Here is a 24,179-nt window from a genome sequence, read left to right as displayed (position 1 = left end):
GGTAAGTGGTAACCACTGCCCATAGACAATGGCGCTGTAAGAAATATTACCCATTCCTTACATCACCAATGCGCCACCAATCTTTGGGAACTAAGATGTTATGTCCCTTGTGCCTGTAGTTACACTGGCTCACTCACCCTTCAAACCGAAACACAATACTACTAAATATTGCTGTTTGGCGGTAGAATATCTGATGAGTTGGTGGTACCTACAAATACGCCCTACCACCACGTATTAATAATAATATTATATATAAAAACAATATAATGTAGATTTCACGAACCATCAATTTCACTTAAGATTAGCCGACGAAATGAATGAGGCGAAAAATGACGAATGATAATGTTTATGAGGGCGAATTTGGATCAGGTAAACGACTTCATGACATGCAATATATCATCCTTAACATACGAGTAATGAAAAATGATGGTTAATATGATGATCGAATCAAATTGTGAAATGTCATTCCTTCTCGGCGTTTACCTTCTGTAGTCAATTCAATATAGAACCTCATACCTGCATTTCTGTTTTAATTTAATTTAAATTTAGCGGGGAAAATGAAATATTCTTGATAACTAACATATTATATGCGGGAATTCCCGTGGTGATCTGTCAGTCATGTGTTTTAATTTCAAACCACATTCATTTTTATGTACTACATTCAGAGGAGGTTAGTTATTTGTATTTAATAAAATAAAAACAATAAAATCACAGTCTTTATTTATCGGTCTATAACATCTTTCAAATGTTTTAAAGCTTCATCTAAAGCCATGTATACATCTTGGGTATTTGGGGGTCGAAGTTCTAAAGACACTGTCGCGCTTCTATCCGGTAACTTGTGGAGGAAGCTCCGTGTTAGGGGACAGAAGACATCAGGGTTCATTGACTCGACCTTCGACTTGCCAGTGAGGTAGCTCATGGGAACTCCAATCAGAAGAACAGCCACAGCGCCAGCAAACGGACAGTACGTGAAGGATATTCGGAAGAGAGATTGAAGTGGTTTTGTTGGCAATTGCCTGCTAAAAAACAAAGTAATCTTTAACATTGCGGAATTGCCCCCCATGTGAAAAACAGACGACAACTTAATATATTTAGGAAAAAATATATATATCATATATGTATATGTATAACAGGTAACTGCAGACATAAGTGCAATCTCAATCGCATGTATAAAGCGAAATGTTTTTATTTCAAGGTCGCTTGAGTACAACGTTTTCACAGTTAACGTTTCAGTAAAGAGATTTTGATGCAAATTTTCCCTTCTACCACGTATATACTGAATACTAAAAACTGTAATATAAATTTAAAAAAAAAAGACAGCATAAGTGTAAATTTTCTTCTTAATACTTCTTTAATTAACACCAAAATTTGTGTTGACTTTTAATTTAGTGGCAATCAAACAATAGTTAGTAATGCTAAAGTCACCCGAAGAGTAAAAGAGACTAGAAAAACTCATAAAACTACGTGAATCGGGTAATAGTAAGTTGTAATATGGGAAAAGTTTTAATAAGAGGGAAATAAAACTTAGCTCAAGTCGATATCACCCAAGTTGGCCAACTAAGATTATAACTTCCACGGCGATCTTTAACGCGTCGCGTTCGTAATATTAGTAAAATGTTTATTTGCGTTTTTTTTTATAACGTAAGTGATTATCAAGATTTGATAACATTAATTAAACTAACCGATATGATACTAAAATATTATTTTTTGCCGTGAGTAATATGTTATTTATGACAATATAAAGACAGACAAACTAAAAGTTGCCCACGGACACTACGCGAGACAGTGCCTAACTTAAGTGGTCACTTAATTTATATTAATGACACTACCAATAACAAAAAACAAAAACTTTACCAAGACTATACATGACAGTGTTAAGCGGTCACTTAAGTAAGGAACGATTGAGATGACGTGGCCATTGTGTGACGAAATGACTTTCTTTATTATTAAATCAAATAAAGACAACAAATAAATATCATCTTCTATTTTCGAAGGAAAAATTTACTATTGACACTGACAGGAAAAAGTAACACAGTAGGCATAAACAAAACTTGAACATCATGAAACATATCTGTTAAAATTCTGTAACGATAAAACTACGCGTATATCGTGGTTATACTTAAAACGAACCTTTAAAACATCAAACACCAATTAGTGCAACGAAATTTCACGCAACGAATAATCTATTGAATGGAAATTTTACTCACGCAGCGTTCGGTATTACTGTTGTCACATTCACCAAAATGTGTGTGAAGTTGGCTTTGCCGCATCCAGTGGTAACTAACGGCTTACCCTGGAAGGTCAATGCCCCCGTGGCTAGAGCATTCTCAGCCCCTATAAGCAGCCAGCCACAGAGTACGAGACTCAAGAGACATCCGCTCAAGGCGCCCTAAAAATGTAAGGGGTTTTATTTACTCTGCATATAAACGATTTCTCTTGTAAAAGTTAAGTTTGAGTCACGACTGTCGACGCTGTCTATATCGTATATTGATTTGATTCAAGATTGATTCTATATTTTGAACGTACTTTTATAAAAAAATGTTGTCATATAAATATCTATCATTCAATTTAATTTAGTTAATATGTTATTTATTTCGCAATATTAGTATACTAGTTGTCGCCTGTAGCTTCGCCTGCGTGTTAGCTTGTGTTCTTCCTTGTGGTTTAAGCTTGTTTCATAGCAATTCCATCTAATTCGGTTCAGTGGCTTGGTTGTGAAAGAGTTAGAGACATACAGATTAACTTTCTCATTTATAATATTAGTATAGATATACAATTAATTTAATTTTATATTCGTATTATTTAAAAAAATATATCGATAAAAAAAATCGGATTCATAATTTTTATGCGTAACTGTTTATTTTACAGCGCCATCTATTTTCGTCACTGAATATTACTTCGAAGAAAATATATGAGACAATCTGTAAGAAAATATTTTAAATAAATCACATAGTAGTTCTAATCTGTTTCAATAGATGGCGCTTATAATAAAAAACAATATATTTTTATTTCATCATATATGTTAATACTACATGTTTACTTTTACTTACAGAACAATTCGCTCGTGAGAAGACTATGCCCAGGGTAAAAAGGCCAAGAAGAGTTCCTGCAGTTACACCCGTTACTCCGGAAGCCACGTGCTGTAGACGGTCTAATTCCCGAGCTAGCCACACTACACAAGCACAGTATAGACCAACCATAATGCACAGAAACTAGAAATAATAATGATTATTCTAAATAATATGTATCATGGATATGATAATTTTTTTTTGTTTTGTTCGCAATAATATGGTGATTGAAAATGTTGTGGAAATTGCGGATTCGATCCCGATAAAATTTGCGGATTTTGACGAGGCATTGACTTTCGTAGTATTTTCGCTGAGCGTGAACTGCTTATTCAAATTATTGCAAAAAATATCTGCCTCATTGGTTACTACTATAGTACTCGGATATGAATATTATCGTTGTAAAAGCTACACCATACATTGATAAAAATCACTATTTATTTTATAAGAATTTATTTAAAAAAGGATAACCTTCATAATTCTGCAGCAAGCTTGTTCATTTGTACTCTGTGGCATCCATGGTCGTATAAATTCTTCAAACACTACCCCTGATATTGAATTTATGATAGACGCAATACACCTGTAACAACATTATTATCTTATTAAACAAACGTACACAGAGAGTCATTAAACTGTAATACTAATTACGTACCCTGTGGTTGCGCTAAAGATAGATATTATAAAGATACCGCAAATCCCTGGGAACATTGTTGATAAGTGATTCAGGAAATGAGGTACTAACTGAAACACAATAAAATTATGCCTTTTAGTTGCTAATAAAAATAATTAGATTTTCTTGTGTTGTTTTTTGTTTGTAAAAATGGTCCTAAAGTGAAGATCGGGGATCAGCAACGAGGCAAATCAACGTACGATGCTATCCAGTTGAGTGTATGGTCAATGGACCGGGAGTTGCCTATTTTCAACAGAGAACTACGATTAGCAGAACGATGATGTTGAAAATGAGTCACGGTTTCTTAAACGTGAGCTGTTCTTCCCACTTGTACCTAGTTTGCAAGATTTTTGAAGTGAAATTACCGTGGGCGCAATGTGAGGTCGAATTTTGTGTGCAACATTAACAATTTCTTATTTTTTCGTATGATAGGAGTACCTTCAATAAAAAGATAAAATTTTCATAAGTGGTTATAAAAAATATATTTAATGGGTCAAGGTAGTTGATTATTATAAGTAATTCAAAATATGTTATCAATAATATGATATGATATCGAGAAATATCATTTAAAGTCAAATATATGTAGGCACTCAATAGTAGGCTAGTTCCAATGGTATAAAAATTATGAAGTCCTCAGGGTTAGATTCTGTATTTTGGTCAATGAGTCACGAATATACCTATACGTATTTAGGTACGTATGTATATTTTCTTGTGATGCCTTAAGTATAAGCTATAGTAGCGATTCTACTAGATTTTCACGCAACGTACCTAACGAACTTCGGTAGATCCCGTATAATGAATTGCTAAATCTATTTGATCCATATGGCATATCGAAAATCTAGTCGTGATGATGAATTTGTCAACTCAAGCCAGACGAAATGTTAATCGTATTATTAATATTAGTATGAGTTATTTAAAACACCTGAATTTATAATCTAACAGTCGACCCTCAGTGCCAACTATAATGATAATCAAGAGAAGGAAAATCTTATGTTAGAACTATGATGTTGATAATTCGTGGAGAGAGTATTCATTGATTTCTATACAGAAAACCCTCATAGAAAAGTGTAACTGATTTTTCTCTTTTTACTGACATTCTTAAACTGATCCTGTAAAATTACAATAATAAATTGCTTGTTAAGGATTTTAAGGACTAAGTATATTAAGATTTTCCTTTCGTGAATTATTTTTGGATAAAATATGACATGACTTAACTTGAATTATGTTCTAAATTTAAAATGAATAAACGCTTTAAACCTTTTGCACACGTATGTTATCTGTGTATATATAATTTTTTTATGTTTACGATAGAGTTTTCTGAAGTTACCTGTTCATGTTTTTTAATCTGTCCAGTGAGTAATGGATCACAGCCTGCAAACCAAGCGTATATAACAAGTCCCAGAAAACAAGACAGCATCTTCATAAGTATTATTCCGACACAAGAGATTGCCAAACATATTCTCGCTTTACTGATTGTCGGAACCGCTAACAGTTTTTGCACAGATGATTGGCTGAGTGCTATCTTCCACAGCCAGTTCGTGCTAAGGGCCAATGTCACCACGAAGAAGGACGTGTGATGAGCTAGTTCCGGATCCGGACTAGAATAAAAGCAATGAGTTTCAATATTTTCATTTTTATTTTATTATATTTAAATCAGAAACGAATCTCATTGTTATTTGATTTTGCCTCTAAAAGCTGTTCGCTATTCATATTATTTTTTTTACGAATATAACAATTAGTAAAAAGTATTAAAATTGTCTATGTCTACAGCTCATTGTCTTTGTTTAAATTGTATAAGTATAATAAAAGTTATCGCTCGCATTTTTGAGGTTGGTATCTAAGTTTTAGGTTTAAAAAAGTAGTCCATGTCTTTCGTGGGAGTTCAATCTTGCTTCATACTTAATTTTATCAAACTCAGTTCAATGGTTTTAAACAGAGAGCTTGAAAGAGTAACAGACAAACAGATTATATATACGAATATGCTTATGCTCCTTTAGAAAGAACGCAAGGGTAAGTATTAATACTGTTTCCATGCTGACTTACTCGTAGAAAACTAATCTACTTCCGTGGCTAGATATTTCCCACATCCTCTTAAAGCCCATTGGCAGTAACGCCAGACCACTCGGCAAAGCAGTACCAGCCAATGCCAGGAAAGTGGTCACGATGCCAATGCTGATTATAGCACGAAGGCCTCCAATCGCGATGAGTGTGGAACACGCGACGCATATCACTGCCGTTACACGACTAGCTAGAGGATTTGTAACTGCAAATGGGATACATGGAAATGATCTATATGTATGCTGCAATACCTAAATAGTATAGCGTTATACCGTAATTACTTTTAATTATTAACGGTATTTGAAAAATACTTAACAAAGATGATTTATTGTTAATCAAATTTTGATTATTTAACGCTCTCTTTCGGTTTGATTGTTAAATTTTTCAACTAAAAATGTTCATCCACTTTGAGTCAAAGGTTCGGTGCTTATTCCACCAGGCTGCTCCATTGCGTGTTGGAGTGGCAGAATTTAGTTAAAATTGAGCATACAGTTTTGTAACGATGTTTTTCTTCACCGCGGAGCACGAAATTAATTATAAACACTCGAAAATTGCGTGGTGCTTGCCTGGGCTTGAACCCACAATCGACAGTTAAGATGCACGCGTTCAAACCATATTTTCGTTCTCTCTCTAACCACGTTCTTCTCACTTAGAGCAAAATAAATATATATATAATGTATTTACCCAATCGAAAAGCCAGTAAAGGTACATATGGCACAATCGGCAGCAACATCAGCTTACTAACAACAAATAAAACCGCCGCAACCGTCCGTGTGTGGGTAGAGAACCTTATTTCTAAATATTCGAAACTTGATGATAGCTGAAGTCTATGGAATACTAAAAAAAATATACAACCTTTTCATTAGAAAAATCTCATTATAACTAGGAAGTAGATAATGTAATACTTATATTATTTGTAAGATAAACAATTAAGGCTTTGTAATAAGTCACAAAAAATTGTAAAATCATTATGAGAAATTACAAATTAACTTATATTTAAAGATCGATCGATTGATCGAATATCTGTTTACTGATTTTATTTTTGAGTGAGTCGTTTTCAGAATGAAATTTCAAGTTCGAATTTCGCGTCGCAACGTTTTTTGTGTAACGGTCGAGTGAAACTATTCCGACATAACCATGATTTACTTCAGACACGTATAAATATTTTTAAATATGACTTATTATTAAGCAAACGCATAATTTGAAACAACATTAGAATGTAAAACTTGCCAGGGTTAGGAACTTTGCACAGATTATAATTTTAGAAAACATTCGAAAATCCATAAGATACATTTTAAACATTATGAACGTATGAGATTAATATTAATCCAAAGTTTGAAGATATTGTTTGGTTAAAGTGCGGAAACGCCGTCAAATAAAAAAAGTTAGATAACCACAATGAAAATATTTGATAACCGCTAGGTTTATTTCCTGGTTACTTACGGCACTCGCTCTCGGTTCGGATACCTTATAACGCTGCAAACGCAGAGGTCCAGGATTCGAGCCGAATTAGGACAGCGTGGCAGAACAACCTCCCTGCCAATCCATCGCTATTTTTGTCACCATTTATTGTTGGCACTTATTTAGGGTCGGAAAAGTTTCACTCAAATTTCACCTTGAATGTTTTACTCTCATAAAAAACAAAAAAATACTCAACAAAATAAACTTAACTTTGATTTTTATAAACAAAGATTTTTCTTATTATTTATAAGAAACGTCTTTGTTTATAAAATCGCACGTGACATCGATAAGTAACCGGTGATTTTTATTTGTTTATAAATAGAAATGAAACATTCACAAAATATTTACCAGGTAAATAAATTACAGCCGTTAAGAAAGTCACAAAGATAAGAGACAGCGCTGAAGCCCAGTACTGCGTGCCTCTTAAATATATTTCTACTGGCACACCCAGTAACGTAATGCTGGTCAAGTGACTGAAAAAAAAACATCTATGTGAAAGTGATTCGGTATGCCCATAACATCCTATTTATTATATATTATTCATCTATATTTATAATATTTAAAACTTTATCACGTTACCGGTTTAAATTGGTTTGAACTGGATAAAACTTTGATTTGTTTTAAAAATATACGAGACGACATTCATACAAATAAACGCATACATCCTGATTGATGTAATCACACGTGACTGATGACATAAAAAAAAAAACTTTGTTTCATTTTCAATTGGCTAACTGTAAATTTGTAAGCTATAAGCCTATGATGGTTTGGTTAAGAATGAAAATGTTTTAAAAGGGGGTGATGGTGGTATCAGCTTTGTTTATGGATATCGCAATTATTATAACGATCTAGTTAATGTTACTCCAAATCTATGACGCGAGTTTGAGAGACGTGGTTTTATTCTCTGCAAAAGTAAAATTGGTAACTTTTGTTGCTGAAAATAGTTACTAAATTCTTAGCTTAATGTGTTTCAGTTGTGCCAACGGGGTAGAGATTATTTCCTCAATGTCACGTGGGATGGAGAAGACGCACTGACAATTGTTCCGCGCATTCGAGGTATTAGTAAGACGCAAGTACTGTAAATTTTAACCTACCATGCACAATGTCGAGTTAAATGAGTTGAATATCAAAAGAATACAAAGGAATACGAGTAATTTGTACAGGCGTGTATTTGAATGTGTAATATCTTGAGTTAAACGTATTTGTGTGCACTAGATATATATAAATTGGTATAAGCAAAATGAAAAATATAATCGGTTACATTCTAAACCGTTTGATATACTAAAGTTGCCGTTTATATCTCTGAAATTTTATGAATTACAAAAGGCGTATGAAAAGGCCAAAAAATTTGATGACTAAAAATTACAACTTTCAAAAGTTTCAATTTTTAGTCATCAAATTCGTTACGTGCTTCGTTAAATTATTCGACATCTTCTTAACTTTAATTTTAAATCTAAATTCAAGCATAAACAAATACATTTGAAGACAATGAATTCTTGCCGGTTCTTTGCTCGGTAGTATCTACATTCCGAACCGGTGGTAGCCTTAGTTTAAATAGTTTGTTAAATGACGTATCAAAAGTGCTTGTAAAAGCCTACTTAAATAAAGTATATTTTGATTTGATTTTTCAAAACCTGAGATGTCGTCGGGCCGATTACGCTTACGGCGGCCAATCGCAAGAGAGACCAACCATCTACGCATGATATGTCTATAGCTTATTCCATTGGAAGTAGGAAATAAGTTAAACAAACCTTAGATTTGCGTATTTAATGCGATTTGCTAATAACTCAACTATGTTGTGCACTACTAAGTTCAGTTTAATATATTTTTATTTATAATACAACACTATTGCACTTAACCACTTATTTCCACTTTAATTCTACTTCCAAAATTCCGATAACAGTTTCGTCAACGTTCAAAACGCCATTTTTTTCACAAATCCATAGTGAATATCATAGATTAATCAAGCTCTTGACCCATGATATCGCGTCAATTTGCTGTCAAATGTTCTTTAACTGACTTTTTTCCTGTTATGGTTGGAATAGAGTATACAAGTTTGTGCGCGACCCTACCATCTGTTCCCTCACTCTCTTAATCCGATGGGACGGCAAATCCGACTCGACCGTAAAGAGTTCAGGCGCAGGACCAACGGCTTTACGTGTATTCCGAGAATGTACAGTGTACACACTTCAAATTCCAGACTACAGGCTTTTACTGAGAAATTTTCGACTGAAATACCCAATAACTTTTTATCGGGCTGACCTGGGATTTGAACCCAGTACTTCGGAATCTGTGGTTTTATATCAAGCAGCTAGACCAACGAGGCAGTCAACCTATCAAAACCTATATCCTATACCAACCACGAAAGAATTAAAGACGATAAACAACATTGACATTGAATTGATGTGATATCATTGGTTGAGGTCCTGAAACGCCTATCATATTATGTATACCCGAAAAAATTGATATTTTAACGTCGGCGAAGTCGTTATCGGATCTTTGGAAGTGTATTTGAGGTTGATATTTGTAAACAAATGGAATAACGTTGATTAAAAATATAGGTGTTAATCAATAACTGTTTGCGGTATATAATATAACAGAGCTATTAAAAAATCGAATGGTACATGAAAATCTAAGGTAGTCGTTCTTCGATTGGGATAGACTTTACACTTTTTCTGAAAATAAATGGCTCGTTTTTGATCAATTTCTGTCATAATATTCTTCGAATTACACGTCAAGCAAAACATATGCATAGTATAACTCTAGAATGTTCTAATGTTTGTAGTACAACTTGCTCTCTCTATGAAACATCGTGAGGAAGTATCAGTCGGATATCGATGACAGGCACAATACGAATTCATTGTCATCATCAGCTGATCCGCTCATAAAAGTCGCTAATTAACATAATATTAATATATATACATATATATATATTTACCATATAAAATTATGACACAGAAGTAATTTTCTCATTTTAGTTTATATTTGTTTAAATATATAAATAATTATATATTAATATAATTTAATAATAATTAAACAAAATCTCATAAAAGGCACTTACCTGGCAATCAAACCCAAAGAAATTGATACAATTGACATATTCTTCCCGCCGAAAAGGAACCCAGAAACGGTATTGTATTTATTATTCACGAATAAAAAGTATAAAATAATTCCAATCACAACACCCAAATTAATTCCAAACAAGCAATATTCAGCGACGTTGAAATATAACGGGGCCACTTGAACCGTGGAATTTCTCATTTTTATATGTAAATAATTATCTTAAGTTATAATATAATACAGAAATCTTTAAATACAACGTGCCGTGACGGAATGTATGTTGCGAATAAAATCATATCGGCTCTAAGTCAACAACAATAGAGTCATAGAATGATATTATAACAGAGATAAAAGCTAAATAACGGCGGATTTCTTCTCAATCTTTTAGCAAATAACGTGAAAAGGATTTCCCATCACATTAGTCAAACATAATATTCAGTTAAAACGATAGAAATGATAAACGCATATACTAACCAAATCTTTGAGCAAAGATTAAAAACCGTAGTACTATTCCTTGTTTATAAGGGTTGGCAATTTTTTCTTAAAAAAAGATATAAAAAAACATAAATAACTCATTCAATATAAACTATTTCGAATTTAGAATAAATACCATTATTAAAATTTATATTTCCTTGACTGCATTATTTATTTGTTATTCGGGAATCAAACGGCTCAAACACTGACAATAAAAAATAACAAAAAGTTAACAATTAAGTTCTTACTAATGATTTAAATATTAAACATAAACTTAGTTTATAAAAATATTTACATAATATCAGAGTTATACAGATTCATTGGATTGGAGCCTTTAACCTATATTCAATTAATTATTATTTTTTTTTAATCTTTCTTTGTAATTTTATTTTCCAGTTTATAGAAATTGAGATGACTTTAAACATAAATAATTGCCAACCCTATAAATTTAAAAAGCGACATCTACTGATTCATATGTGAACTAAATCTGTATCGTTTCACTAAGGACTAAGGCGCTATCAATCGGGTATTATAGAAATAAACGAACTCATTCGAGTACTGTAAGTAGTAGTTGCACTTAGTTTTTAGGCTATCCGTAAGATGGCGCAATTTAATTATTTTGCTGAGCTGACATAATACACACAACAATATTTTTTTTTTGTATTTTATCACTTCTTTTTTTAACTGGTAGTTAACAAATGTTAGAGACATTAAGAGAAAAAAAATTATTAATCTGTGTATATAGGTAAAACGGATTGGGTCGTCTGGAAGATATGGCTAATTAGCCATAAGCCGGCCCATCACATAAAATAGTTTTTTTTCACATTAAGTAAATTTACATTTGAAATTTCAATAGTCAGTATATAGTAATTTACATTCCAAATTCAAGTAATTCACGTGTAATATAATCTTAAGACATATACTCCAACACTAGACATATATATATACTTATATATAGTAATTGACTATTGGTATGTGACTTGTCTTCCATGTTATATGTGTTTGGGGAGGAAAGGGTTATATTATTATTATGGATGGCGTGCCGCTTTTACAGACATTAGAATATTATGCCTACACCTGTTCTAGCGACCCGTACATACAGTCTTTACTAAAACGTTTGTACGTACATATCTAAACTAAATTTAAAATAGACGATATATTTTTTATAGACTAATTTTTGTCCTATATTTACTCAGCTGATACGTCTATAAATACAAATAAAATAAAAAGTGATACGATCTTTTTCGTCTGTTTAAGAGTTTAATTTATAATCTGTAGGAATAAGTTTAAATTCAATTTTATAACATGCATGTATACGATAGTAGATAAGTTTAACGTGTCTTGTCTTTTATATAACTTTAAATCTTTTCCTTACAGCGTCACCTATTCTGTTTAATAGCGCGAAAAATTCACTCAACGTACAGCCCACGTTATATTGTATAGACTTATGTATAGGTAAGGGACAGTTATATTTATGCCACATAGCTTAAGGACTATTATTCAACCAAATGTACCATTACTTCGCCCGAACATACATTCCTGTACACAAATCATCTAATACACAATATCACAAATATTTCTTGTTCAAAATACTGGCTACAGAACCACCCGAACAAACGGAAGTTTCACGAAGGAGGAGGCGGGAGAGCTCAGTTGAGAAAATGATAGACAGAGACGGTTAAATATATCACGTATAAGAGCGAGGGGGACGGTGTTAGAGAGAAATTAAATTATATTTCCCAATGGTGTCAGCCAGTTATTAAGTGGCCAGACGCCATTTTGAATTATTATGTTTTTTATTTCTTTTCCCAGGTTTCCCTATTGTACGACGGATTCCTTTTATTTGTAATAGTTGCGGGACAGAATTGCAAATGGATTTTGCAGTTTCGTTGTAAATCAAAAGTACTTATTGTAAATAGCGCGTTAAAAGTCATTGTGCTAGTGTGACTAATTTTACAATAGTATTGTTGTAGAATCAGTATGCCACTATGCATCCATGTTTAGTTTTAAGTAATTATGACGTAATATTCTGTAGTCACGTCAAGTAAAGATTTTTCTTTAGTTACTGGGAATATCTAAATCCCGTGTAATTACAATTACACTAATTATTAATCAATTTTTAATTGTTACTTGCAACACTTATATCACACACAAAACATGAATATTTGTTATTTAAAAATTTATTAATATAAAATTTATCAAAAATGTACCGACGTTTATTTTCGTAAAGACTATAATTGTTAATTAAAATATTTTCTTTGAACAATTATTTATTAAAAAATTGTAACAGTTTTCAATCAATTTAATCCGACAAAGGGTTTTACATATTCATCCCTCACTCACAACGGAATGAGGGCCTTTTCTTTGCATTTTTTCGACGCCGGGGGTGATAGAAAATTATAAAAGAACGAAATGCCTTCAAGGGATTAGGGGACTGGCGATGGCGTCTTGACCACCCGGATGATTGCTGGATTTAAAAAGGTTATTTGACAGTGTTATTATAAACCAATTCTAATCTTTATTGGTTTATTATATATCGACGAGTACCTATATATATTGTTTTTATTTGCTGAAATATTTAGTAAGTCGTTACATAGGCTGATATACCGAACTCTGTTTTTTGTATTTAACTATTATCTTTGACTATTAATGTGTCTAGAGAGATTGTCGAAGCTGAAAAAGCAATGAAAAAAATAATGGCCAAAGGTTCGCCACTAAGTACACGCACACTAGTACCTACAGTAGTGGTGAGTGTTAAGCGTCGTTGCCACGCACACCTTAAAAGTTAGTTAAGTATTTTTTTGTTTTTTTTACGGCATAGGTATGTTGGCGAATGAGCATATGGGTATACCTGTAAGTGGTCACCACCGCCCATAGACAATGGCGCTGTAAGAAGTATTAACCATTCCTTCGCCAATGCGACACCAACCTTGGGAACTAAGATGTTATGTCCCTTGTGCCTATAGTTACACTGGATCACTCACCCTTCAAACCGGAACACAATAATATTGAGTACTGTTATTTGGCGGTAGAATTTCTGATGAGTGGATGGTACCTACCCAGACGGGCTTGCACAATGCCCTACCACCAAGTAATAATTACTCAAAAAGTACCATATATCAATGATCGTTGCATTAAATTATAATTTTAATGTATTGAATTTCATCTTATGCTGTAAACAGTAGCGCTTAGTTAAAGTAAAGTTTCATTTTGGCATAAATTGTGAAAGGAGATTTGATTACCTACTTTTGAGTTATAATTTAATTGCAATACTGAGTACACGTTTTGTCTAATCCAAAAAGATTGTTTTTTATTGTGTTTGCCATTTATATTAATATATACGTATACATAAATTTATTTAAAAAAATATACATATTTTATAACGATGCCTACCTATTCTTATAATTAAACATAAATTAATTTTATCTCTGGCAATTCAATGCAATTCAGCATCTACGGGGACAAATCTTGTTTTTATCATATTAAATATCCATTGTATTTTTTTTAAACGTAATATTTATGTTACACCACTAATAATAACATCATAATGGAAGCCCTCCTTTTGTGCATCAAATAAAAAAAAACATAAGTAACTAATTACGATTACTTATTATAAAAATAAGTTTGATAATTATTGCTGCTATACTTATAAGAGTAAAGTTTTTGTCAGCAATTATTATTATGACAAGTTTTTCTCGAAGGGCTACTTGAAACCACTGCCAATGACAATTTAATCAAACGTTAAGGGTTGAAGCTTAAAATAATCTCGGATACAGTAACCGCCCCGGGCGTATGATAAACTGCCGATAACCGGATATAACCAGAAATGAATTGGTTTCTTCGGGCGTTTCTGCGCGCTACTTAAGCGGTATCTTCCAATTCATTCGTTTTTAAATCACATTATTAATACTTTAATATAAGTCACGTGACTAATACTCGAAGAAAAGATAACGACTGATCAATTATAGGTACATATAACAAAGGAAGGCTTAAAGAAATGAGATGTCAAATTACGGAATATGGCTGTCAAATATGTTGTATAAAATTTGTCTATCGGATATCAATCATCCTATATAAACGAACGAACACGTATTAAAGGAATAGGTTACATGTTATATGAAATATTTACGAATATGATTAAAAATTACAAATTTACTTATATGTTATTAAGTTCTACCTCAAATAACTTGGAAGTTTACATAACATAGAGTTTTCTGGATCTTTATTAATAATGGTCGTTCTATGAGAATCAATTTTTAGTCCTGTTCTATTTCTGATATTGTAGGTACATTCATTATCTCCCTTTAATTATATTACATACATACATACATACATACATTAGCAGCCTGTAAATTTCTCACTACTGCGCTAAGGCCTCTTCTCCCTTTGAGGAGAAGGTTTTGGAGCATATTCCACCACGCTGCTCCAATGCCGGTTGGTGGAATACACATGTGGCAGAATTTCGTTGAAATTAGTCACATGCAGGTTTCCTCATGATGTTTTCCTTCACCGCCGAGCACGAGATGAATTATAAACACAAATTAAGCACATGAAAATTCAGTGGTGCCTGCCTGGGCTTGAACCCGAAATTATCGGTTAAGATGCACGCGTTCTAACCACTGGGCCATCTCGGCTCTTTCAGATTTTATATTTTATATATACAGAAAAGCCCAGTTATGTGCCGAAGTACAATTATCTATTAAAATACAACATTACTGAAAATATAATTGGTTTGCTACAAATAATATGGTTTTAAGATAAAAAAAAATGTGTTTTATTTGCAACAAATTTCTTTAAAATCAAAGCACCGGTAAAATTCTTATTTAAACTTGAAATCCCTTACAAATGCTTGTTAGGTAATTCACATAATATTTTGTAAGATTAAGGAGAGTTAGGCAACTAACTGATATTAAAATTCAAGTATTCTATTATTATTTTGTACCCGAAAGACAGGCTTGCCTAGTGCGGGACCACTGGATGTTTTGTGACTATGTTAACTTTTCATGTCAATAAATTTATTTTTATTTATTTATTTATATTATCATAAGACCTACTCAGGGATAAGGGAACACACAAAGACAGTTTTAATTTCTTAAGAAAAAGCCGATCTAGCTATCTATCAGGCTGGAGCTAGTACTCCTTTTGGAACGTTTTTAGGATATGAGAAATACTAAGACTGTCGTCAGTATATCTTTATTTACAATAGTGCTATATAACTGTTAGGAATAATGACAGTCAGTTCAATTTTATAAGCACGAAAAGTATATACAAAAAAAGTAGGAGTAAAAAAATAGTTTGTGACTTCATAAAATACAGAGATACTTCTTGTCATAACTTAGATGTTATTATATAACTCTGCAGACATTTTTGCTTTGAATTATTTCATAAATTTAAAGCTAAATATGATATACGAACATTTGTAAAATAATAATTATATCTCATTTTATTAAGTATCTTACAAGACTATGAGATTGTAATAGTCAGATGTAGTCGATCCACATTTATAAAATAATTTAATTTATATATAATTTGGATATCTACAAGTAAATACTATTGATTTTCTTGCCCGTTCTCTTTATTTGACTTTCTGCATTCCAAACCGAACCGAATATTTTAAAGTGCACGTTATTACTATTTTCAAGTGGACTATTAGTCTACTTAAATAAGTGATTTTCATTTTCACAAGCAGACTTTCGCGCAATTTTAAGTCTTCGCCATACAAATTTTCTATTAAAAGTTAAAATCTTGGCGATAAAAATTATTACTATTTGAAGATACTCGCTTTTATAATAATACCGTCTTTTTTGTCCGAACAAATAAATTTATTAGCTCTTATTTAAAAAGTATTTAAGGAATCCACAACTATAGTCACTAATTATAAGATAAGTATCTCTTCCAAATACCATAGCAATAATCTTGTAACGTGACATCCTTCTTATTATTTTGTTACTAACAACTACGGCAGATTTTTTAAATAATATATTAAGGCGGTTTTTTTTTAAATTAGTCGTTTCGTAATACCATGTCGCTCGCACGCTTTCAGCGTCGAACTGAAATGGAAAAATGGCGCACCTCCCGACATCAGAATATATAAGGTCTGCGATTCCCAACCTTTTTGTAATGTAAATTCATGTTTTCAACTTTGAATCGCACTTCTTTGTAATTTTTAAGATTATTTTTTTAAAATAATTAAATGCATGTTTTTGTAAGTACCCAGTTGGCCCCGTGATTAGATCACAAAAATACTTACTGAATTTTCATTTGTTATAATTCAACTCTTTCTCTGCGGTTAAGAGGAATCCACTAAGCTGCGTGGTGGAATTAGCTAACACAAACCTTCTCAGTTTAGCGGTAGGACATTTACTTTTTACTTTAGTTTACTTGATATTTTTTTTATAAAATTGGTAAGGTAAAATGGAGGGGAAAATGGGCCACCTTATTCTATATATCTAAATAGTCAACACCGCCCATAGACATTGCATAATAAATATCTAACATTCCTTTCATCGCTAATGGGCTACCAAACTGGAACTAAGATGTTATATTCCTAGTGCCAGTAGTTTTACTGGTTCACTAATCCTTCAAATCGGAACACAACAATATTATGTATTATTTTTTGGCGGTAAAATATGTGTGACTGAGATAAGGAATGAGTGGCTGAGGCGTGCTTGCACAATCCCTTACCACCGAATTATTAGTAATTCATTGAAATTTAAGCTAATACATTTCTAATACAAAAATATTATTAAGAAAAATTATAAATATTGAGAGCAAAAGTTTTATTGAAACTAATTTTGAATACAACTATTTTTTTAAATATAATTAGGTAATAAATTTTGATTAAAGTTTGAGAGCCGCTAAAGTAATCGTATTCTAGTTTGTATGGGAACTGCGTTTCAGGATAGATGTGTTGGTTTTGCGACGCCTCAGCCGAACACTGATAAATAGGCCTCCCAAATATTTTGTTCGTATTGCTAAATAAATTGAATTCGATTCTAGTTAAACGCACGTACTGCTTATGTTAAAAACATGCTTAAAGTCAATTTTGTTTTGGTCAACCTTAAAATTTCAAGTCTTCTTCATTTACTGTAATACAAAATAAGTACTCAGGCTGGTGAATGTGCTACTTACTGCTGGTAGTAAGTGGTTTCTAGCGCATAGACATTAGCACTGTACCCAATGTGTCACTGACCTTGGAAACTAAGAGAGGCAAGGAGCCTTACCCCAGTAATGAGTCATTTAAACGATGGAATGTTTATGAAAACAGACTGTTTTATTTCGAAGGAAGGCGAGAGCATATAATATTAACTTAATATCCCCTATAATATTAACTAATATTAAATTCAAAGCCTTTTATTAACTTATATAACATTTTTGTTGATAGTCTATAACATTATTTGTTCGAAATACAAATTTAGTCATAAGACAAGTTGTATAAGACATTTTATTTGTCCTAAGTTATTATCTATAATGTAACTTCTTATTGGTGTCTTTTCTTTTTTTTTTATTAATTATTGCTTGCCATATTTTAATTTACAGACAATAAATGCTTTATACATAAGGCAAAAAACGTTATACAATCCATTAAGTTGGTTAGCCGTTTATTATACATTAAATTTAGCCAATGAAAACCATTTCCACGCTAACAAAGCGTCACCCGTTCCACCTTTTAGTGTCAAAAGTGTGAGAAGAATATGGGTAAACAAATCCTCCAATTTCCATCACATTTATTCGAGGCGTGACGTCATCCCCCCTAAAGGGGGTGCCCTAGGAACGTGTAATTTCTTAGTAGATAGTGTGAACGACACGCCCTATTGGCTTCGATTCGGTATATTGATAGCGTTTTGTTAACGTTATTGGCAATCTATCTTAAAATACATTACCATATAAGGAATATAGGTATTAACTGATATATTCCAACTCACAATATATTACGTCATATTAATTACTCATACTGATTGCTATAAGCCCATAAATGTCCCACTGATGGGCGAATGTCTCCTCTTAAGATAAGTATACCTGTACATGTCATTTCTTTTTTACAATGTATTACTTGATAGTCGAGCAAGTAATTAATTCAATGCACGCCTAGATTTAAATCCGCGTCAATATGTTGAGATCTAAGCGCTCTATCCACTTGACCATCGGGTCTCTCAATATAATTTATAAAATAAATCAATTACGTTACCTAACAATTATATCAATTTTATATTTAATCTGTTTAGAAACGACGGTATGATAAGTATCCATATAAATAAAATACTAGTACTCGTAACTAAAAATGTAGTTGAATTATAAATAATAATTAGGTATACTGTTGAATTATTTGTACACAATATATTAATTTTATGAAATAAAAAGTAACAATTAAATTTGATTGAATTTGAAAGATTTAGAAGTGTTAGGTAAAACTTTCTGGAATAAATACATTTTAATATATTATTTATTCAAAATTTAATAAAATATAACCGTCATTATACCTTTGTCTGTTTTTTTTTTCTTTTTAAAGCAAAGGAAAATTTTATAAAATTTTGTTAACCTCAACTTTATTGTTATATGGTGCATAAATATTTAATAACAAATAATTGAATTATTATGAATGGAATTATTTTTAATATCCCTATACCCTATTTCGATCGAAGGAGTAAAAGTAAAATAAACAAAGCCTCGATTTAAATATTCCATGCGTTTTGGTAATAGCACCGTAATATTGTGGACTATTGAACTTCTTGCTGATTATTGTACTTTCCGAACTGGTGGTAACTTTTCATTTAATTCAATACTGTAACATGACGATTAAAAAATTCTACCTACTTATCCTATCCTACCTACTTGAATCAAGAATATTTTGATTTTGATATAATATTAATCCATGGGTTACTCAGGATAATGACCGATGATATCAGGTCAATCTTAATATCAAAGTTGTTTATTTGTATTTCTGTAATCATAATAGTTTCCTTAGATATGAATCGTGGTTCTTTCTAGAAGGTTGCGAATTTGAATTCGGTCAACTAGTGTATTTTCATATGCTAAATTTGTGCTTATTGAACATTAAAGTATCAAAATAAACTGAGACACAAAGAAATATGAAAGAAAAATGTCCAATGGTGTGACCTTTCGAACTGTTTGCGTCTTCCGTTTTTCTTGGAAGACAAGATTTAAAGAATATGGTATAAAGAAATAATTTTACACACACAATTACACTTTACACTTTACAGTGTGTCAGGAATGCAGGCGAACTGCTTCTAGATATTAGCATTCTAAGAAAATTCCCAATGCGCATACAATCAGGGAACATATTACTGTGCTACTTGTAAACACAGCTGGTTCGCTCACTGCTATATGTTAGAATATAAAGCGCGTATATGGCCGCAAATATTAATCAAATACGAAATTTATTAGGTTTTAACATGTTTTATACATCATCTCAAGTGTTTTCAAATTCAGATGGATTATTTAATCGAATGTAGGTATAAGCCGATATGTCCCAGTGGTTAGAACGCTTGAATCTTAACCTATTATTTCGGGTTCAAATCCAAGCATCACTGAAAGTGCTGAATTTGTATTTATAATTCAATCATCATCAACCCATATTGGAGCAGCGTGTCGAAATAAGCTCCGAACCTTTTCCTCAAAAAAAAGAGGAAGTTTTAGTTATAAAGATTTACAGGCTTTTACTATTTAATCAATACATACTAACAGGTTAAATAAATGGTCAAGAAACATTTTATTCGATGGCATCGTTACCAGCGAAACGTGGTAACTGCCAGAAGATACCGTTAGAATAAAAACAAAACAAAGCATTAACAACGATATTTCTTTCATGCATATTCTGTTTACTCGTCCCATTCGTTTTCTATTCCCAACCCGAACCCAATATCCTGTAGGCGTCTATTTATTTAACATATCATATCAGCATTAGTCTGATATATAGGATTTGATCCTTCTGGGCCCCCGTTTGATTTATGCCTACATTATCAAGCGAGGTACTGTCGACCCGCACGTGGAAGCGATTTATAAAACAGAAATTATGATCGAATGTATCACGTACATTGTTAACGTTTGTAATTTTGTCACTTATTGTGATTGGCGGAAATTAATTTAATTTACAAGGAATATACACATACACGCATACAACGAAACGATGTACAGTTTTGACAACGAAACATTTTCTCGGCACACATAAGTAAATACATAGGTACGTAGGCATGAAAGCACACATGCACACATTCGATTCCCATCCCTATTGAATAACTGTGTTTTAATTCTTAATTCAAAACATGTTTAAACTATAGTGATATACTCGTATACAAACCATTGGATTACGTAAAAAAAATAAAGATGGTGGATAATGTTATTAATTTCTTAACTTCTTCCTTTATGAGAGATAAAAGTAGGAGTGAGACAGTTACAATGGACTCATACAAAAAATTAATTAGACTATGCGATAGTTGTCAATTGAATTCCGTTATATCTGTGTACCTCAAACAACCGCTCATCGACCGAAAATAAAACAGTTCATAACGCGTTCTAGATCATTAAATTATCCTCTAAGCTTTATATCAGTTATGACAGTTGAATTAAAATGGCCGAAATTTGTTGTGAGTAATTTCGATGCGTAATAAAATTCGTGTCCTGGTTTTTATTAAGTAAAACCACGACGTAATGACGTTATTAATAAAAGTCATAACCGTTTGAGGCTCTATTTGATTATGGAACATAACTATATTTGGGTGATAATTAAAAAGAAATATCACTATGCAATAAGAATGAATTAGATTTAAAAAATGTTTAGGTACCCACTAAAAAATGTTTAAATACACACTATTCATTAAAACATAACAGTACTAAGCCCAACACAAAAATTAAGAAATTGAAAATTTTATTAAGAGATTTTTTTTGTTATGTAGGCAATTTAAAATATTGGAAAATATATTGATTATGATTAACAAGACGGACTTTCATAGCGATGTTATGGCAAACTGTCAATATTAAAGAAATACCAATGTGTGTACGTTTGCTTTATATGTATGTGTGTGTATTTCATTGTGTGATCTAAGTTTGGGATATTCTTTATTTGAATCTTGTAATCTTCACTCATCTACATAATTCTTATCATAAATATCAAAGTGAAATATCCATATCGCACACAAGGATCTGGCGAATTTTCTAATCGCGTCCACGAGGAATAGGGAAACATAATATTTCACTGGAGCCCCCGGCGTGGGCGGGGGTGGCGGAGATGAGTTTTTTACGCATTATTGCCACACATATCTGGAAATCGAAGAACACTATATTCTTAGAAATTTTGCACGGGACAACTGTCACATGCGACTTTATCTATATTAATATTATGAAGAGCTAAAATTTGTCTGTTGGTTTGTCTGTGGCAATCTCCAGAACCAGTGATCTACTTAATTCTATTTTTTTTCCACCAGTATATAACAGTTTCTTATTGATAAATTCCACCCGTGCAATGTGAACCCCACAAATTCCTATGAAGATATCATAATATATTTAATATTTTAAATTTAACTTCATAAATTAATCACATTCTTGAATGACTATGATGTACTGTAGTAAGTAGGTAGTAATGCATTGGTCAGTGCGTTTAGCTTCTGTAATGACTGTCATGATTTGAATTTCGATAGTAAGATGTTTCTCTTGGTCTTTTGGTATAAAAGTCCTTGGTCTTTGGTGATCAAATCCAAGATGTGTTTACCCAAGATGTGACATCCAAAATGTGATTGTTACCCGCATTAGAGGATTGAAAGTCTTTTGTCGAGCAGTGTGCCATGATCTGGCTATTGGTCTTTAAGCAAAGCTTTTTATTAATTTATAAAATGAATTCAAATTAGCCAGTATTTACATTACAATTAATAAATTTAACACTTATATAACTAAAGCATATTTAATTTACTAAAATAACAATCCTTTAGAATAATTTCAATTATAATGTAAGTATACTTTGCGGTAGGTCAAAGACTAATAAAAACAACAGCAGCTTTCCATGGTTCCTTACAATTGTTTGAAACTCGAAAGTGCTAACAAACAAATTGAAAATAGTCCGGAAGATAGCTACGTTTCTAATACTCAACATCATTTCTGAAGCACGAGCCGTTGATCGAACGAAAACATTGTTGTGTGCTCCACTTTACTGGCTGTATGGAATATTCTAGAACCGTTTGAAATATCGAGAATGTATTTTCAAAAAAAAAAAAAGTTACCTATAGCTCTACGGAATCTATGCAATTTACTCAAATTGAAATGTATGAATTTTTAAAATGATTGAAATACTGAATATATTTGAATATCGTTTGTTGCATAACCCATTAAAATTGATTATTTGATTTAGCTGATTTGTATTAATAGAAATATAATAATACAAAAAAAATTGTGACACTAAAATCGTTTTTCTTTTATTGATTTAAAAAAAAAATGATTTGTTGATAATTGAATCAATAAAAACTTCTTTGTTAAAAAAATAATAACTTCTCATCTTAAGGAGAAGACTTGGATCTTTACCACAAGTCTATACTAGAAGAATTTGATGAATATACGCATGGTAACACGTACTTTCTCGATGACCATGAGATGAATTCTAAAAACAAATTAGAACCGTCAAAACAGGTACCTATGGCTCTCCGAATTAAAACCCTTCCGTCATAAATCTTGATTCTCGACTAAGATACTTGATCAAACACTCAAGCCCAGATTATAATTTAGAGATTTTCAAGTCATAATTATTCTATTGCTTTTTTATAAATAATCTGTTGAAACTTTCTATAACATCAAGCTGTTAACAAACAGGCCCCGTCAACTTAATACACGAAGGTGAGTAGCCTGTTAGTAAAATATACGATCGAATTATTAGTAGAGCAAAGAAATCAACGCCTACGATAACCTAAAATTCAAATCAAATTTCATTCACTATACGGCACGTGTCGATGACACAATCAGAGGAAGCCACTTATCAATTGTTGCCACATAAAAATATATATACAAACGTAAGCATGTCATTAACAGTGCGTATAATCAGAACAAATGATGGTCACCCATCATGGCAAGTGTTAATTCATCCGTTAACAAGCTCGCTTAGGTATGCAAAGCCGTGTCCAAACCTCTAAGCTATTACTCTTTGACATTGGGTAAATGTGGTATGGAGGTTGAGTTTTCATATCGAAAAATATTTAGAATCCTATCGATATCATGTGTGTGTACTTGTAGTTAAATGACTCGATGAAGTTTCTCTTAAAAAAATTAAGCCGCGTATTTAACTTTTGTTTAATTAACTAAGAAGTACATTAATAGAATTCACATTATTTTTAGGTTCAATAATCTTAAATTGATTACTTCGACGACCTCCGTGGTCGAGTAGTGTGTACACC

General features: G+C 32.1%; 1 protein-coding gene across 2 annotated transcripts; it reads right to left on the bottom strand.

Annotated features, from left to right (window-relative positions):
• Positions 1-703: 703 nt before the first annotated feature.
• LOC113393928 (sodium-coupled monocarboxylate transporter 2-like) lies at positions 704-10,713 on the bottom strand. 2 transcript variants are annotated; one of them, XM_026631050.2, is made up of 10 exons: positions 10,316-10,713; positions 7,603-7,727; positions 6,478-6,630; positions 5,779-5,998; positions 5,063-5,333; positions 3,718-3,806; positions 3,537-3,645; positions 3,051-3,212; positions 2,208-2,389; positions 704-1,016 (listed from the first exon to the last, which is right to left on the bottom strand). In XM_026631050.2, the coding sequence occupies exons 1-10, from the start codon at positions 10,513-10,515 to the stop codon at positions 722-724; spliced, it is 1,806 nt and encodes a 601-aa protein (XP_026486835.2). In that variant the 5' UTR covers positions 10,516-10,713; the 3' UTR covers positions 704-721. The 2 variants fall into 2 exon arrangements, with proteins under 2 accessions (XP_026486835.2, XP_026486834.2); XM_026631049.2 differs by having other exon boundaries at positions 704-1,019; positions 10,316-10,708.
• Positions 10,714-24,179: the final 13,466 nt, after the last annotated feature.

Source organism: Vanessa tameamea, chromosome 16 (genome assembly GCF_037043105.1).
Source record: "Vanessa tameamea isolate UH-Manoa-2023 chromosome 16, ilVanTame1 primary haplotype, whole genome shotgun sequence".
Taxonomy (NCBI): Eukaryota; Metazoa; Arthropoda; class Insecta; order Lepidoptera; family Nymphalidae; genus Vanessa; species Vanessa tameamea.
Note: the sequence above shows the minus strand (reverse complement) of the source record. Positions and strands in the feature narration are given on the sequence as shown.